The 17,091-nt window shown below is 44.5% G+C and overlaps 1 protein-coding gene and 1 pseudogene across 1 annotated transcript in view; one reads left to right on the forward strand and one right to left on the reverse strand.

Moving 5' to 3' along the window:
• LOC149345538 (uncharacterized) overlaps window positions 1-14,700 on the reverse strand; it is a 157,723-nt gene extending 143,023 nt beyond the window's left edge. The window contains exon 1 of the mRNA XM_089586108.1: window positions 14,600-14,700. Within this exon, the coding sequence (XP_089442234.1) occupies window positions 14,600-14,687 (88 nt within the window). The 5' untranslated portion in view covers window positions 14,688-14,700. The remainder of the gene's footprint in view (window positions 1-14,599) is intronic.
• LOC149345541 (uncharacterized) lies at window positions 700-5,260 on the forward strand (annotated as a pseudogene).
• Window positions 14,701-17,091: the final 2,391 nt, after the last annotated feature.

Consider the following 17,091-nt stretch of genomic DNA (forward strand, 5'->3'; position numbering starts at 1 on the left):
AAAATTCGACCAACTGAAGTTCTTTAACTTGCACTGACATCGCACAGTACACGAGCCTCTAGAATTTTTCTTCCATCGAAATTCTACCGCCGCGGTCGGACTCGAACCCGTGTCTTTCGGGTAAGCAGACGAGCACCACAACCACTGTGCCACCGCGGCGGCTTACGCTGTCTTTTTTCACATGCTTTTCGGGAGTCCGTGATAATGATTCCCGATTTTGTCTGGGCGGCAGAAAGCGCTACCGCTAATTCCACGGCTCGCATTGAATTTGGGGCTCGAAAGGAGAGTCCATCAACGTGCATTTCCTGGTGAAAGACCGCGGCCGTGTAAAATCCCGTGGGTGATGGCCCTGCTACGTCTACATAATATACACCGGGTCGGGAGTCGTGTTGTCTCTCAAGAGCCCGAGCCCGCGCTTGTCGTCTGTTTTCGTGCATGTCGGTGTCCATGTTACGGGGGAGCGGGGAGGCCCAGAGCATATGGCGCCACAGTACTGGGATACGCTCCGCCTCCTCTGGAGTGCGGCCGTGTTGGATGCGCAAGCAATTTAGCAGGCGGCGCGCAGGGGCCGTCTGCATGAGCTACGTGTATTGGTTCCCGAGGTGGGCCTCCCTGGTAGGAGTTTAGCACCCCCGATGCCTTGAGTTTGGCATGGGAGGTGGGCTCGGTGGCTGTGCCACAACACTGCCAGCTAACCCTATGGTGTTCGCCATGCAGGTGCTCATCGCCGCAGTCACTTGCATGTTGCCCGCTCTACTTCGCACTGGTGTGTGCCATCGAGGCATGCGCCAGAGTGGAAAAAAAGCGAACTGGACACCGGCATCATGACTGTCATCGCCGCTGCAACACGTGCGCAAGCACCAGCAGTGGACGCCTGGGAACTCGACCGACATTGGGCGGCCCAAGCGACAGGGACAGCAATCCATCAGCAGCATGTAAAAGGACAGCGACCTCCAGCAACACTGGAGGTCGCTGTCCTTTCATATGCTGCTGTTGGATTGCTGTCTCTGTCTCTTGGGCCGCCCAGTGTCGGTCGAGTTCCCAGGCGTCGGCACAGCCACCGAGCCCACAGGGACAGCAATCCATCAGCAGCATATAAAAGGGCAGCGACCTCCAGTGTTGCTGGAGGTCGCTGTCCTTTTATATGCTGCTGATGGATGGAAAAAAAGCGAACTCGACATCGGCATCATGACTGTCATCGCCGCTGCAACACGTGCGCAAGCACCAGCAGTGCACTGCCAGCTAACCCTACAGTTTTCGCCATGCAGAATAGTAAAACGGAATCCCTTTCTAAAAAATCTAGCAATTACGCTTTGATACAGCTACCGAGCCCTCAGATGTGTCTTGCCATTCTAACTGAATGCGTATCCGAGATTCGTTAATTGCTGTTGGTGTCGGGGGACATTGAAACCAACCACGGCCAAAACGATAATGCCGCCGTACTAAGTGAACTACAGAAATTAAATGCCGGTCAGGTCACTCTAATCGCGGAAATACAAGATTTCAAGCACCAACTCCTAGCTACAGACAATGAAATACTTGATCTGAGCCAAAGGATGGCTCAAGTAGAGAGTCGGCACGAAAACCTATTGGCTCTGCAAACAGAAATTGACAGCGTCAAAGGTGAAACAGTCCAAACTAACCAGCTCATATGCAGTTTAGAAAACCACATTGATGAGTTAGAAAACCGATCCCGACGAAACAACCTGATATTTTTACGGCATACGCGACACAAACCCATCTGAAACCTCTGCGCAATCGGAACAACTAATAATTGATCAATGCATGCCCTTTTATACATAAATTTAGACACAAAAGAAATCAAACGTGCTCATCGCATCGGCCGCCATTCTGACAGCACAGACCGTCCAATCATTGTAAAGCTCACATACCACAAAACTAAAAAGCTCATCTTGGCTATTGGACGCAAGTTGAAGGGTATCGATATTAGAACTGCCTTCATAGTAGATTTGTTTCATACATGCCTGTATTTATTTTCCTAATAATTTTACCTAGTCGCTTACTTTCTGTTAACTTTCATTTGTCTTCCTTTTTTTCCCCCCTGAGAGCTGTGTACAATTAACTTAGAACAATTTTCTCTTGCTGTATGCCATGATGCCATGTAGAAAAGGGCCGTGGGCCTAGTCAAGCCAATAAAGAGGCTTTTTGTCCACGACCCTCATCATTTTTGCTATGCTGACATAAAGATTTGATTTGAGTATCGGCGAAGAATTTTCACGGCTTGTGAGAACTGCTCGCAAACACCTTGTTGCGTTTGCAAAAGAGAAAAAAAGTAGCTTTCTCCCTTCCCTTCAAAACCCTTTTCATTCGCCCGAAGCGGTATTACTACGATGTATCCTCAGAAACAGTCAAAGAAATCTCATAGCTATCATCTCGCGATACCAGGGTAAGAATCTGTTCCCATCCTACGCCTCAGCACAAGCTTTCATTTTCCGTTATCTTTACCAACATTCGTAGCTTTCTTCCGAAACGCGATGCCGTATTGAACCTCATGTCATCATCTGACAGTAGCCTGCTCATCCTAACAGAAATCTGGTTGACCAACGATGTTCGCGACCATGAAATACAGACAGACTTTCCCGGTTTTGACATTTATCGCAAAAAATCGTAAAGAAGCACGAGGTGGGGGGATTTTAATAGCAGCAAGCCAGCAGTTGTCATGTACGCCAATCAACCTTGCCTCAGATCTGGAAATTCTTTGGCTTCTCATTCGAGCCTTGCCCCAAACAGTATTGCTGGGCGTCTGCTACTGCCCTCCAAACAGTAATCATGATTTCTGCACAAAATTAAATAAAGTTCTGTGTGACGTTGCTACATCACACCCTAATGCACATATTCGATTATTCGGTGACATTAACAAATATTGATTGCCGTACCCAAACGGGTACGGCAATAAAATGATTTTCTTGACGTATGTCTTAATTCTAACCTTACGCAACTCATTACGAAGCCGACACGTGTAGCAGAAAACTCCGCCACTATTCTAGACCTGATACTAACAAACCATCCGGAAAGTCTAACGTCTATTTCTTTCCTACCAGATATCAGTGATCACAAGGTAATCCATGCCACATTTTCCTTTGCTCCAACACCACGTGTCACTCACAGAAAAACTACCGCCCTGTACGATAAAGGGAACTATGAGGCAATAAATAATGAACTAACTGCCTTCCTTCCATCTTTTCAAGCATCATTTCATTTTTTTTTCATCATTTTCAGCATCATTTTTTTTTCTTATTTCATAACAGATCTCCTGAAGACAACTGGATTATATTTAAAACTCAGCTACACGAACTAACAAACAAATTCATTTCGAAAACCACTTTTCATGAAAATCGCCACAAACCATGGTTCCCAAGGTCCATAAAACGAATAGAAAATATGAAACAAAAACTTTTCCGCGCAGCCGAACATAGACCGAGCACTTCAGCATGGAATAAATACTACGCAGCCGAAAAAGATTATCTAGCAGCTATCCGCGACGCAAAGCACTCTTTTTTCCGAAATGATTTGCCTAACATCCTACGTCACAGCCCAGAAAAATTTTGGAAAATAATAAACCCCAAACAGCCCCGTGAAGTAATTCTCACTAACGAATGTGATGAAATAATCGCAGACGCTGACAGTGCAGACATGTTTAATCCCGCATTTTCATCTGTATTTACCAAGGATACCGGCCTACTTTCCGCGTGTACCCTTCCCAGAAATATAACGAATAACATGCCGGCCACAACGTTCTGTGTTGATGATGTCGCTTCCCAAATTCAAAATATTAAACTCTCATCATCAGCCGGCATCGACGAAATCAACTCGAAAGTGTTAAAGAATACCAAACATACCTCCGCAAAATTTTTGTGCCTGATATTTTCGCAGTCATTGTCTACAGGTATTTTGCCTCACGACTGGAAGGCGGGAAAGGTCGTTCCCGTCTACAAATCAGGTAATAAAAATTCCTCTTTGAATTATCGTCCCATCTCACTAACCAGCGTGCCATGCAAGAACTTGGAACATGTCATATACTCGCAAATCATGAACTTCTTAGATACTAGCAACTTCTTTCCCTCTTCACAACATGGATTTAGGAAAGGATTTTCATGTGAAACACAGTTGGCACTTTTTCTACATGACCTGCATGCAAATCTTGAATGTAACATCCAAACTGCCACTATTTTTAGATTACGCTAAAGCATTCGTTAAAGTATCCCACCGACGCTTGCTGCTAATACTTTCCCTCTTAAATTTACACCCACATGTCTTAAGATGGTTAGAACAGTTTCTTACTAATCGTACTCAATCTTTGCTCATAAACAGCCGGTCGCCTAGAACCCTACCCGTAACCTCAGGCGTCCCACAAGGGTCCGTCCTTGGTCCTCTTCTTTTCTTAATATGCATTTACGATTTACCCTTGCATGTATCTTCCTCAATCCGCTTATTTGCTGATGACTGCGTTATTTACCGTACAGTAACTAACATCTCAGAAAAAAACGCTCAACAGACTGACCTTAACAGTGTACAAGAATGGTGCGACCAGTGGTTAATGACTCTTAACCCTAACAAATGTGAGCTCATGTCATTCACCCGAAGCCTTAGACCTTTTCGTTCTGCTTACACAATAAAAAACCTACGAATAAAATCGGTGCAAACATTTAAGTACCTAGTCATCACACTATCAACTAACCTATCCTGGAATGCGCACATTGTGAACATCATTTCATCGGCCACCAAAAAACTAGGTTTCCTCAAACGCCACATATGCCATGCACCAAAAGACTTAAAATTACTAGCATATAAGTCACTGATAAGACCTAAAATTGAATACGCATCAGCCATCTGGGATCCCCATAAAAACTATCTGAAGACTAACCTCGAACAAGTTCAAAATCGCGCTCTTAGATTCATTCATTCCGCATACTCGTACTACATCAGTGTATCGTCTATAAAAGCTGAAATTAACTTGTCACTTCTTTCCCATCGCCGGCGCATTGCTAGTCTCTGCCTTTTTCACAAATTCTTCAACAGTTCATTGCACGAAGCACCCTACATCGTACGCCACATGCACATATCCCAGCGCACTGGTCATCCACTTCAAGTTGTTTGTCCACGCTCCCGTACCACTGCATTCTCGGCCTCGTTTTTTGCCCGAGCAGCATCCGACCGGAACGGCCTTTCCCACCAAGTCGCATCCATTACCTGGTCATCAAGATTCCACCAAGAGTTAACGCAGCAGATGTTAGATTAAACAAAACCTCATGTTATATCCGTAGCCCCACCCCTTATGTTATACCCCTGAATAGGGGTCTTTGAGGAAATAAACTGAACTGAACTAAAGAGGTAGCCACCGGGAGATCCAGGGCTCGCTTAGTTGCCTTGCGGATGATGGCGTCTATTCGCGCCTCATCTTGCTTAGTAGTGCGGAAATATGGCACGGCGTATAGGATCCGGCTAGTCACGAAGGCACAGACGAGCCGAAGCGCGTCCCTGCCCCGCAGACCGCCCCGCTTGTTGGAAACGCGGCGGATCATGCGCCCTACCTGTTCGCCTACTCTCTTGAGTTTCACAATACCGAAAAGCTAGTGGTCATTACTTGGTAGGGGAGATCTCCCCCTTAGCTGCTTGTATTCTAAGACGGACTGCCACTGAATCAACACCCAAAAGAATCACTTGGGCTCCAGGCCACCAGGGCTTACGAGGAAATGAGGCCACTGACGCGGCTGCCCGAGCGCTTACTCACCGGGCTCCTCATCCCAGCTCTTCTGGCTCGGAGACCAACCAGCAGCTGCTGCGATTCAGGGAAATAACGCATTATAGCGACAACCACCGCCTTTTCCCGGCCCCTGCAAAGGGGCTGAGTAAGACGGAGGAGCGAACTTTAAGGCGCCTGCAGGCAAGTACTCTACTCTGTCCTGAAATCATAAAACATTACGATCCTAACACGGATGGGCGATGCCCACACTGTGGGGAGACCTGTGATATCTTCCACATGGTGTGGGCATGCACTCAAAATCCCCACCTGCCCCCTTCCCCTAACCCTTCCAGAGAGGCATGGGAGACTGCCCTCCTCAACTGCTCCTCGCTTGAGTCCCAAAGGGCTCTGGTGAAACGGGCGAGAGACGGGGCCTCGTCATGCGATGACCCGGACTAGGGACGCCGACCATGTAGCAGGGTCACTCTGTGGCTCCCAAACTCTTTCACAAAATAAACGTTTTCACCACCACCACGCTGTCTTATAGCCTGGGTGTGTAGAAACTAGGAGCTTATCATCAGTGCATTGGAAAACACAGCACAGTTGCCAGGAAGAACTTTAATCGTTGACATATAGATTGAACGAAATTGGTGGAAGTATAGATCCTTGAGGAAGACCGGATTTTATCTGTTCTAGACCACTTCCCAGCTTACCTTGTACAATAAGCTCTGAACGATTGGGCTGAGATTTAACAAGAAGAGATAGAAAAGGTCCTCTAAACCTGTAATTATGGAGTTTTTCTGACAATACATCGTGATTAACAAAATCAAATGCCTTGGACACATCCAGAAATAACAGACAAGCAAATTCATTTTATTCAATACAACTGTTGAAAAGATCACTTAGCATCAAGCTTATTCAATGAAACTAAAGAGCACTTAATGAGATTCAAGAAAACGGATCATCGGCATGGAAATCAGTTTTTCGATATCAAGCAGAGTGCGTGGCATTATGGAAATACCACGATTATTTCCAACTTTATTTGTTACACCAGCGCCTTCTTCAAGCCCTCAAGTACTCTTTGGGTTGAAACTACGGTAGTAATAATCGCGAGCAAAAAATGTATGATGGGATTAAACTTTCTGATTAGTGTGTCAACTCATATACCATCGCACCCGAGCGACTTTCGCAAGCTAAAGCCGGACAGAATGCTATGTAGATCGTCCTCAGCGCAGAGTGGCAAAAATTAGCCGGCAGTGACGCAGCGATCGAATATAGAGCGTTAACAAACCAACATAAGTCACCGGTTCGAATCCCTGCCGCGAGCTAGACTATAACTTAATTAGTATGTTTATGCTGTAATCGTATGCCGCCGCCCCGAACAATCTGCGACAGACGGTTGGTACACAAATTTTACACAGATATCAAAACTAAGTAGCCCGGATTGGATGCCTGCCTAATAGGGATATGCGTATATACCGGACCAGCATTGCCTATTTTCGGGTTGTGCTGGGGCGTCACGATACCGCCTTTTACTGTTTCATTCCATTATGTACCCACCTCGGTGGCGATTTGCTTTCTAACTCTGAGACACGAGAAGTAGAGTACAGTGGAGAAGTAGAGAGTTCCTGTGGAGACCGCCATCTTGGATCCTATCCGCGGAATAAATCGCAGGCTCAAACGCGACCAGTAGTGCTAACGCTGATTCAAGTAACAAGCGAAGGCGGGCTAGTTGGTGGTTGACAATGGAGTGCATACTGCAACCGCGCAAAATGACGCAGGACGAAGAGAGGAAAGCACAGGACAAGACGCGGAACTTCAACACAGTACAACACGGAACAGTTGATGTTCCGCGTCTTGTCCTGTGCTTTCCTCTCTTCGTCCTGCGTCGTTTTGCGCGGTTGCAATATGCGCTGATTCAAGCAAAGAAGTGAGTGGGTAGGCCGTGGAGTGCGTGGCCTGACAAGCAGCCGAAAAATCATCAGCACAGGTCACGTATGACGCCTCAAAGACCGAGGTGCAGAGCCAGGACCCTGCTGGATTTTTTTGCCAAAACTTGCCTGGAAATATTACGCTCTTATGACCGAAGTAATCAGTTTGTCCTGTTGCGGGCAGGCCTGTACATGCCCTCAATTCAACATTCAATTCAATTCAATTGAGCAATTGAAATTGAAATTTATTTCCTTTCTTTCTACAGAAAGAGGGAGCCGGGGCAAAAGGCCGATTGGCCTGACGAGGTCCCGGCACCTGAAGCAGGGGCAGCGGTGCGCAGCACATAGAAGCATGAATCATAATATGTAACATGGAAAACATAACATGGAAAACATAAACCATGTAAACAAAAAATATTTACCAAAGACTAAAAGCGTAGTAATTTAATAAAGTAACATGATATGCAGTAAGAAGAACAAAATGTACGCCAAAAACGAGACGACCTTAAAAAATTTTCATGTTAGTAGAGGGTCAGTTTCTAACAAAAGCTTCTTGATTTTTTTCTTAAAACTATTTAGAGAGATGGTAAATTCCGTTTTAACGCTAAACACATTGAGAATAGTTGGTACCTGATAATTAAAACTTTGTTTGCCATAGTTTGTATGGATTCTTGGTACTACTATCATTATTTTGCGGAAGGGGTACCTCATTGTCGGGGTGTCATTGGTGGAATCATATAATATATTTTTGTGTATATGTTGCAGCAGGCGAAAGTTATAAATCTGCTTTGTGTTTAGTAGACTGTATTTTCTAAAGAGTGGAGCAGTTGGCAAATTTAACGGTAAGCCATAAAATCCTTCTAATGCCCGCAAGGCTCTTTTTTGGAGTGTGTGAAGTTTTTCAATGTTAACAGCTGTCGTGGTTCCCCTGACTAAAATACAGTACGATAGCCTGGAATAGAAAAAGGCATAATATATTGCTAGCTTAAGCCAAACAGGTATTAGAGGTGCAATTTTATACAGGCATCCAACAGCTTTACTTAATTCTGTAGTTAGCTTTGAAACATGTACATTCCAGGATAGGGTTTCATTAAACCAAACTCCAAGAAATTTTTGATTAGTAACCCGACTTATTGTAGTGTTTGCATATTGTATATTGTTAGGTTGCGATATGAGTGCATTAATAGGTCTAAAAATAATGTAGTTGGTTTTTGTCAGGTTTAAACTTAGATTGTTATTTTGCAGCCACAAATGAAGTTTGTTTAGATAAGAATTTACACTTGTTTCTAACTCCGACATAGAAGTTGCAGAAAAGGAAATAGTGTCATCCGCATACATAATTAAATGACGTGACCCTGGTATATTGGAGAAGTCATTAATATAGGTGATAAACAGGAGCGGTACTAATATTGACCCCTGTGGCACTCCCTGTCCAATAGCACAGTGATTGGAAGATACATTATTTACCTGCACATACTGAGATCTATTACATAAGTAATTATTTAGCAAATCTAACGCAGTAGCACGAATGCCATTAGTTCCTAGTTTCCGCAATAAGAGTTTATGCTGCACACAGTCGAATGCCTTACGAAAATCCAGAAAGAGACCAAGCGTGTATTTTCGATGTTCGATATTTTCAATAATTTTCTCCTTCACAGTTAATAAAGCTTGTTCTGTGGATTTGTTCTTCATAAAACCGTATTGCGAACTGTCGATAATGTTATATTTATGAAAGAAGCCCATCAGCCTGTTATTAATGACACCTTCAAAAACTTTAGAAAATACTGACAGGACAGAAATAGGTCGATAATTAGACATTTCAGTTTTATCGCCCCCTTTGAATACCGGAGTGACTCGTGCAGTTTTTAGCGCATCTGGAAATACGCCAGCCGTTAACATAAGATTAACGATATGACTCATAATGTCACATAAATACTGACACGTACTTGAGTGGAAGTGCCCTTATGTCATCGTGTCCTGCAGCCACATTATCTCTTATGTTCATAATTAACATCGCTACCTCATGGGAAGTAGCCTGTTCGAACACTATAGAATTAGTCAAAGGAGTAATCAGGTTGTTATAGTTAGACGCAGGTGGTGATGAGCCTGTAGTTACGTTACCAGCTGCCACAAAATATTCATTCATTACATTAGGTAGTTCAGTGTCAAGAAGCTTACCATTGGGTGTCGTAATTTCGATTATGTTCTTAGGTTGTTTCTTATGGCATATATTAGCGACCGCTAGCCATAGTTTCCTAGAGTCATTTTGAATCTTTGAGAATTGTTCAATGTTATAATTCATTTTGGAAGCCTTAATGTCTTTATTAAGTTTGTTTCTATATTTTTTATAGTGGACGTAATCGTTAGCCTCACGTGTTTGAAGAAACTTATGAAACATATAATTTTTCTTTGCTATTCTCTTATACAAGTGTTTGGTCATCCAAGGCTTACGAAATTTATTGTTTCTCACTTTCTTCACTACAACAGGGAAGGCCTTGTCGTAACAATGGTAAAATTTAGAAAAAAATTCAGAATATGCCTCATTTACATCTGTTAAGGCGTATACACTATCCCAACATGTGCTTTCAATTGATGCCTAAATATATTAAGGAAAGTCTCGTTTGTCTCTACATCTTACAACAGCATCTTTATCTGCAATTTTTCTACCAGCAATCGGAAGGCTGCATAAAATTGGCAGGTGGTCGCTAATATCTGATGCAAGTAGTCCAAAATCATTATCAGAAGACATCACATTAGTGATGCAGACATCCAACAGAGTAGCAGTATCTGAAGTCACTCTTGTGGGAAGAGTTATATTGTTTGTACAGGCATAGGAAGAAACGATGCTATTAAATTCTGTAGAGTTGGCATCTTCGTGCAGTAGGTTAATATTTATGTCACCCATAAGTACAAATGGGAGCTTAGTGCAGATCAGGTACTGAAGAAAATTTTGAATAAAGTGAAAAAAGTGTGATTTGTTTCCAGTAGGAGCTCTATATATTACAGCTGCAACAATGTTTGTAACCGACAGAGCCAAGCATTCAACACTGGGATCAATAACAGAGAATTCGTCCAACAGAGAGTACGGATAGCCATTCCTCACATAAATTGCAACGCCTCCACCTCTTCCTTGCTGACGTATTAGGCCATTATAATGATAATTATTTATGCTAACATGATCCTCATGGGATCGTAACCAAGTTTCTGTGAACAAGATCACATTAAATTGCACACCCAAAGATTTCAGGATCATATTAAGGCTGTCTTTCTTATTGTTCATACTCCGGATATTAAAGTGCAGGGCAAAAAACGCTTGTCTTTGCAAATGAAATTTGTCTTTGAATGACAAAGAGTCATAAAGAAGATATGGATATTGGTAAGCCATGGAGGTTCCGAACCAGTTAGCATAGTAGAATGGAAAAAAGCACTAGCGTGTCATGTTATCAAGATCTGCCCGCTCTGCTATCCTGATGACGTCACTTGTTTCATCTTTCCGCGCAAGAATCTTTCCCTGTTTGTCCAAACAAATTTCCAGGACACTTCCTTCTTGCGCGCTTTTGCTGCTCCTAGCAACTGTTTGTTAGCCGGGGTGAGGTGCTCATTGCCATAGAGGGATCCTCCTTCCGAGTAGCCAAGGTCCTTGTTCGTAATCGTCTGTTTCCTAGCCTTTGCGCGAAAAGCATGTAGTTTATCTCGCCTTACAAAACGGACAACAATGTTGAATTCATCCGGTTTCCTTGTGGGAAAGCTGTGGCATGTGTCAATATCAGAAGTGGTGACTGGTTCATCTATGATTTCAGAAATTTTTGTTACTACATCGACAGGTTCCTCCTGAGATGTGACACCCTTTATCTCCAGATTATTCATTCTGCCGTACTGCTCTAGTTCTTCAATTCGTAGTGTCAGCCTGTGGTTTTCTTTCCTCAAACTTTCGTTGCACTTTATCAACTCGCCTATCTCTTTGCGAAGGGCTTTGACATCCGAGCCGATAGCACGAGTTTCATCGCAAGTGTCGCTACCAAACTTCACGCTTTCTTTTACGCTGCGAAGCTCCGCCCTAATCTTACGCTTGAAATCCTCAATGACCTTAGCAAATTCTTTTGACATGTTGCTACAGTTGGAAACAGAAAAGGATCATCCAGGTTTGGCAGCAGCGCGCAGCAAATTAAAGTACCTCAAATTAGCAATGTGCTTACCTGCAAAAAGCAGTAGGTTAGCGTCGTGCTTGTCGTCTGCGCGCCGCTGCCAAACTGGTACGGAATGCGGGATGGTGACCGCTTATAAAGGCAGCCAATGGCGGCGATCCCACGCTGTCTGATAGCCGCAGCCACTGATCCGCAGTGGCGTTGGCTTATCAATTGTCGATGATTACTTCGATGTGCTCGGGCCTTTCTTTTCCAGCGGCTGGGTGAAATGCGTTCTTGCGGTGTAGTACGTGCGTATCCTCCAGCGTTGACAGAGCCCGGTCGACCTCGTAGGCACTGGAGTGGTAGACAGCGTCTGCAAAAAGCAGTAGGTTAGCGTCGTGCTTGTCGTCTGCGCGCCGCTGACAAACTGGTACGAAATGCGGGATGGTGACCGCTTATAAAGGCAGCCAATGGCGGCGATCCTACGCTGTCTGATAGCCGCAGCCATTGATCCGCAGGGGCGTTGGCTTATCAATTGTCGATGATTACTGCGATGTGCTCGGGCCTTTCTTTTCCAGCGGCTGGGTGAAATGCGTTCTTGCGGTGTAGTACGTGCGTATCCTCCAGCGTTGACAGAGCCCGGTCGACCTCGTAGGCACTGGAGTGGTAGAGAGCGTCTGCGAAAAGCAGTAGGTTAGCGTCGTGCTTGTCGTCTGCGCTCCGCTGCCAAACTGAACGTGTTAAGCGAGCGCCTACGTCGAGCCCAAGCCACTTCCCTCTCTGCAATGGCCGAGATAACGAAGACAATCAACCTTTATTTCTTTTATTATTATAATTTTTTTACATGAGTCTAACAAATGCGTGAAGTTTTTAGCGAATTAATCATAAAGAGAGCTATCGGAAGTGTGGGTTAGGTACAGAGTCCAGTCGTAGTTTTACATTTCAGAGTCAAATCGGTGTCTGTCAACAACTTAAATTGTGTACACTTTGCCATGTTTCGCTGCCCTTATCCCAGTTTCCGGAAATACACGAAAGCCAACGAAGAAATGGTGCGACACTTTTTGTTCGACAGAATCGACTGGATTTATGGTGATCAGGGCGAACGTTCACGTGGTAAGGCATGGGGTTACTTCCTCAAATTTTAACTCGCGTAGGAAGGTTGATTGCGGCGTTCATGCCGGCATCGGCAAGAGTGTTGAAGTGTTCGAATTTTAAATTTTTAGAAGATCGACATTCATGCCACAATCATACAAATACGGCCGGGAGGAAATTTTGCCTTGCTCAGCTCCTCGATGAAATAGCAAATACGGTTCTTCGGCGGACGATAGATAACAGTCAGATATGTAAAAAAGTCCCTTGTGAATGAAAAGAGCTAATGAAACAATGGTGGCGAATGCGATAGAAGTAGTCGTCGAAAGCCAACTCTCTAACAAAAATCGCTATGCCGCCGCCTAGCGAAGTCACAAGTAACGAAACCTTTTTACACCCCGATATTGAAAACTGCTGCGATAGGCTATGTGAAATGTTTATTGCGTTTAAAACAAATGCATGAATATAATCTTTTAATACATTAATAAAAAATTAAAATTCATAAGGCTTTCTACACCCTGCATCCGCAATGCCTGCTGAAGTGTGAGTCAAATGCTTTCTGGTGTTCTATAAAGGCTATATATAGGGATGGTGCGCATTCCTCTACGACCTGCAAGATGATCTCGATCCGAGCTAGTTGATTCACATTGCACTCAAGTACAACAAGAATCCTGCATCAGTACCTCATTTATAGCCGTTACGAGCATGATGTCTTTAAAACATCATGCTCGTAACACCGAAAGCTGATGTCTAACATCGCGAAAAAGCCGTCTACGAATCTCAAAACTTTAAACCACTAGTTCACTGTCTCGAAGTAGTCGGTCGCGTCTAGCTAAAATAAAGGTACTGAAAACGGGGGCGATGCATGCGTCTATGCATCAGTCGTCCCTTGCGCTGTTCATCAAACAGGATCAACCAACTGGCTCGCACCTCAGTTCTTGAAATTTGTAAGCTCGGTATTCGGCCAACACAAGCCTTGCCTGGTTTACAACTCAATTTCAAGATCGCATGTTGACTGGCTTGGCTGCTTTATCGGGTTTAACGTCCCAGAGCGACTCAGGCTATGAGAGACGCCGTAGTGAAGGGCTGCGGAAGTTTCGACCAGCTGGGGTCATTTAACGTGCACTGACATCGGACAGCACACGGGCGTCTAGCATTTCGCCCCCATCGAAATTCGCCCGCTGCGGCCTCTATTGAACTCGCATCTTTCGGAACAGCCGCCGAGCACCACAACCACTGAGCCACCGCGGCGGACATGATTGCATGTTGAGCCCACTCAGAAAAATTCTGACACGATGGCAATGTTCATAACAGAAGCACCGCCTATGAGGACGCCTGCCCAAGTACGCCGTCCGCTATGTCGCCCCCGGAGAGTTATTTTTATTGGCGCTATTACAAGAATGTAATGGAACCATTTTTTTTACCAGAAATGGCGGAATTGTGGGGGCAATTGCTTGAACAAAGAGCGGAAATAAGTGTGTGAGCCTAGCAAGAAGCGGGGGTGATATGCTTCGAAGCGACGTCCGAATGGCGTATTGGTCAAATCGGAATTAGCCTAGACCACCTAGGAGTTCTTAACATGCGTAAAAATGCAGGAATTCGTGGATTTCTTGAAAAATGCCAAACTATTATTTTGTTTATTCATTGGTGAGAATTTTCCCTCTCGTTAGGAGAAACTAGACGCACGCAGGCTGGATGAACGTTTCGGCTGCGTCGTGCGGCCAGAGCGAGCAAAAGGCGAGCCTCACCTCCGTCCATGGTGGCGGGCGCGACGGCTACGTAGCCGTGGCACACGGCGGCGCACAGGGCGACGATGACGGCGCTGCTCCTCTGCATCTCGACGGCCGGCGGGAAAGTGACCGCGGGCGGCGGCCGCCGCCTCCTCTCCCCTTCTCTGGGATCAGCTTACGAGAGCGGCGCGAAGGACGCCGCCAGGGAAACACGTGTGCTTGAAGTCCGCGTTAAGCCCAGCTCGGTGGCCTCAACGATTTGTTCTGTCCTCAGGAGTCCTCTTACTGAGCGCAGTTCGTTCTTCAAGGTTGGATACAATAGAATCGAAGGGAGGAGCGTTGAGAAGTTTTGGTGGGCGCACGACACACGCAGTGTGAGACGAAGAATGGGAGCGAACACAGCGCCGTGTTGCAACTGAAGGAATTTTTCCGCGAACAAGACTATGAATACCCGCATGGCGCGAGAATCATTCGGAGCATCCACGTCAACAGCAGAAAAGAGGTGGTCCTCATTCTTCGTACCAGTCTCAGATTCACTCCATGAAGGGCCGAGCGACATGCTCTTCAGGCCCTACAGCCTTTTGCTGTGCTGCGTGCTCGATGGCACGTACAGAGCGAGGGGGTTGCTTGTACAGCGCGGGAAGAAGCGGAGGCTCTGCGTGGAATTCCTTAATGCTAAGACGACGGCACACACGCTCAATCGCGTCTACGAAGGCATTCTACTCACGGTGTTGAGTTTGAGTTTGCTGCACAAAGGAAACCAAGGGTCGAGAACAAAATGTACAAACCAGTACCTGGCTGGGTTCCCTGACCCCATAACAAAGTTGACAGCGTTGCCCTCAGAAGAGCAAAACCAAAAGCAGAAAGAAAGGCAGAAACACATATAAAAGTACTTGGAATGAAAACAATCGAACATAATGTTTGGACTTGACACAACTCTCATGCTAATATTTAAAACAAAGTGAAATCTGTTGCAGCGAAGGCCTGTCAGAAAAGAAAGAAAACAGCTTACAGCGTCCATCAGGACCATCACTTGCAATAAGTAATGTACAAAAAGTAACAATGGCAAATACAAACCAAAGACCGTTCAACTTAAAAGCAGTCATTACAGAAAAGTCACTCCGAAAGGAAATAGTACACATTACATCAATCACAACATATATAAACCGAACTGCCACTACGTACGCAAACGTTCACGCAAAAACCTTTTCAATATTTTAATGGATAATTGATAGCTTCAGCTAGCACCGCATTCTCGTTTAAAGCATTAGGAATACGACATTTCATACTTTGTTATGCGTAATTTGTCCGTAAATGTGGAAATGCGTAATTTATTTTTCTGAAGAAAAGGGTGTCATTTTTGACGAGATATGCGTTACGAAAGCTGTGGGAATCTTGTTTCCTTTCGGTGTATATGCAGAGAATAAGTTTGTAAAAAATAGAGCTGGCTAAGATAGAAAATCCCATGATTTTTTTTTGAAAAAAGCCTCGAGTTAGCATTACAATTTCAGCTTTCCAGAGCTCTAATTGCTTTCGTTTGCATGATTTTTAAGATTTGGAAGTTGCAACGACTTCTCTTTCTATATCAAAAGGCCCATATCAAGACCCATATATCAATACCCATGTCAAAAGACGGCAACTAAAGTGGGATTCGATAACTGCGCAATATTGTTACGACCAACGGCTTTTTCATGGGTGTCACAATATACACTTAATCCGTACCCAGTTGGAATTAGAATCTTCACCCTCCATAATGCAGAAAGTACTTTCGAGATTTTTAATTTTAAACGATTTACCTCTGAAAATCTTCAAAGTGCACACCTAGGAATTCAATGCTTTTTTTTTCGCTGTATACTTACAGTGCGAAAATTGAGATCTTTGATTCGATAGGTGTGTTTCTTGCTCTAAATAAGATATATTTTGTTTTCTTTATGTTCATGTTTCTTCATGACAATAAGCCAGTTTGATTTTATTTGATTTATTGCTTTCGTTTTGACACTACACAGACTGTAAATGGAGGGAGAGCAAGCTAAAGGAGTCAAGACACGCCTGACAGAGGCCTGCCCTCCCCATGTAAAGTAAAGCAAAGTGGCACCTGGCAATGGTAAAAAAATTTCCATACAAACTACAATTTAGCAGACATCGTGACTGCGAAACCATGAGGTCACTCATGCATAATGCAAAGCACAACCCAACTAACCTGGATTACGTCGAGAAGACACCGCAGTGATCTATAACAGAAGCACTCGTGAAAAGTTTTCCTATCTCTGGCCTCGGACATATTTTGGTTTGGTTTGGTTTATGGGGTTTAACGTTCCAAAGCACCTAAGGCTATGACAGACGCCGGACATATTTTGTAGTGGCAATTCAGTTAAGTAAGGGTAGGTGTTTAATGTAAAAGTAATTGCATGCGTTAGTGTTTGGAACCCGTAGTTTGTACGAGATTTGGGTGCACAGGATATAGGGTACCTCGGTCTCTATGCTGTTTGGGCACTTAAATATGCTGCCGT

The sequence above is a fragment of the Amblyomma mixtum genome, chromosome 4 (genome assembly GCF_055824585.1).
Source record: "Amblyomma mixtum isolate Tamu chromosome 4, ASM5582458v1, whole genome shotgun sequence".
NCBI classification, from domain to species: domain Eukaryota; kingdom Metazoa; phylum Arthropoda; class Arachnida; order Ixodida; family Ixodidae; genus Amblyomma; species Amblyomma mixtum.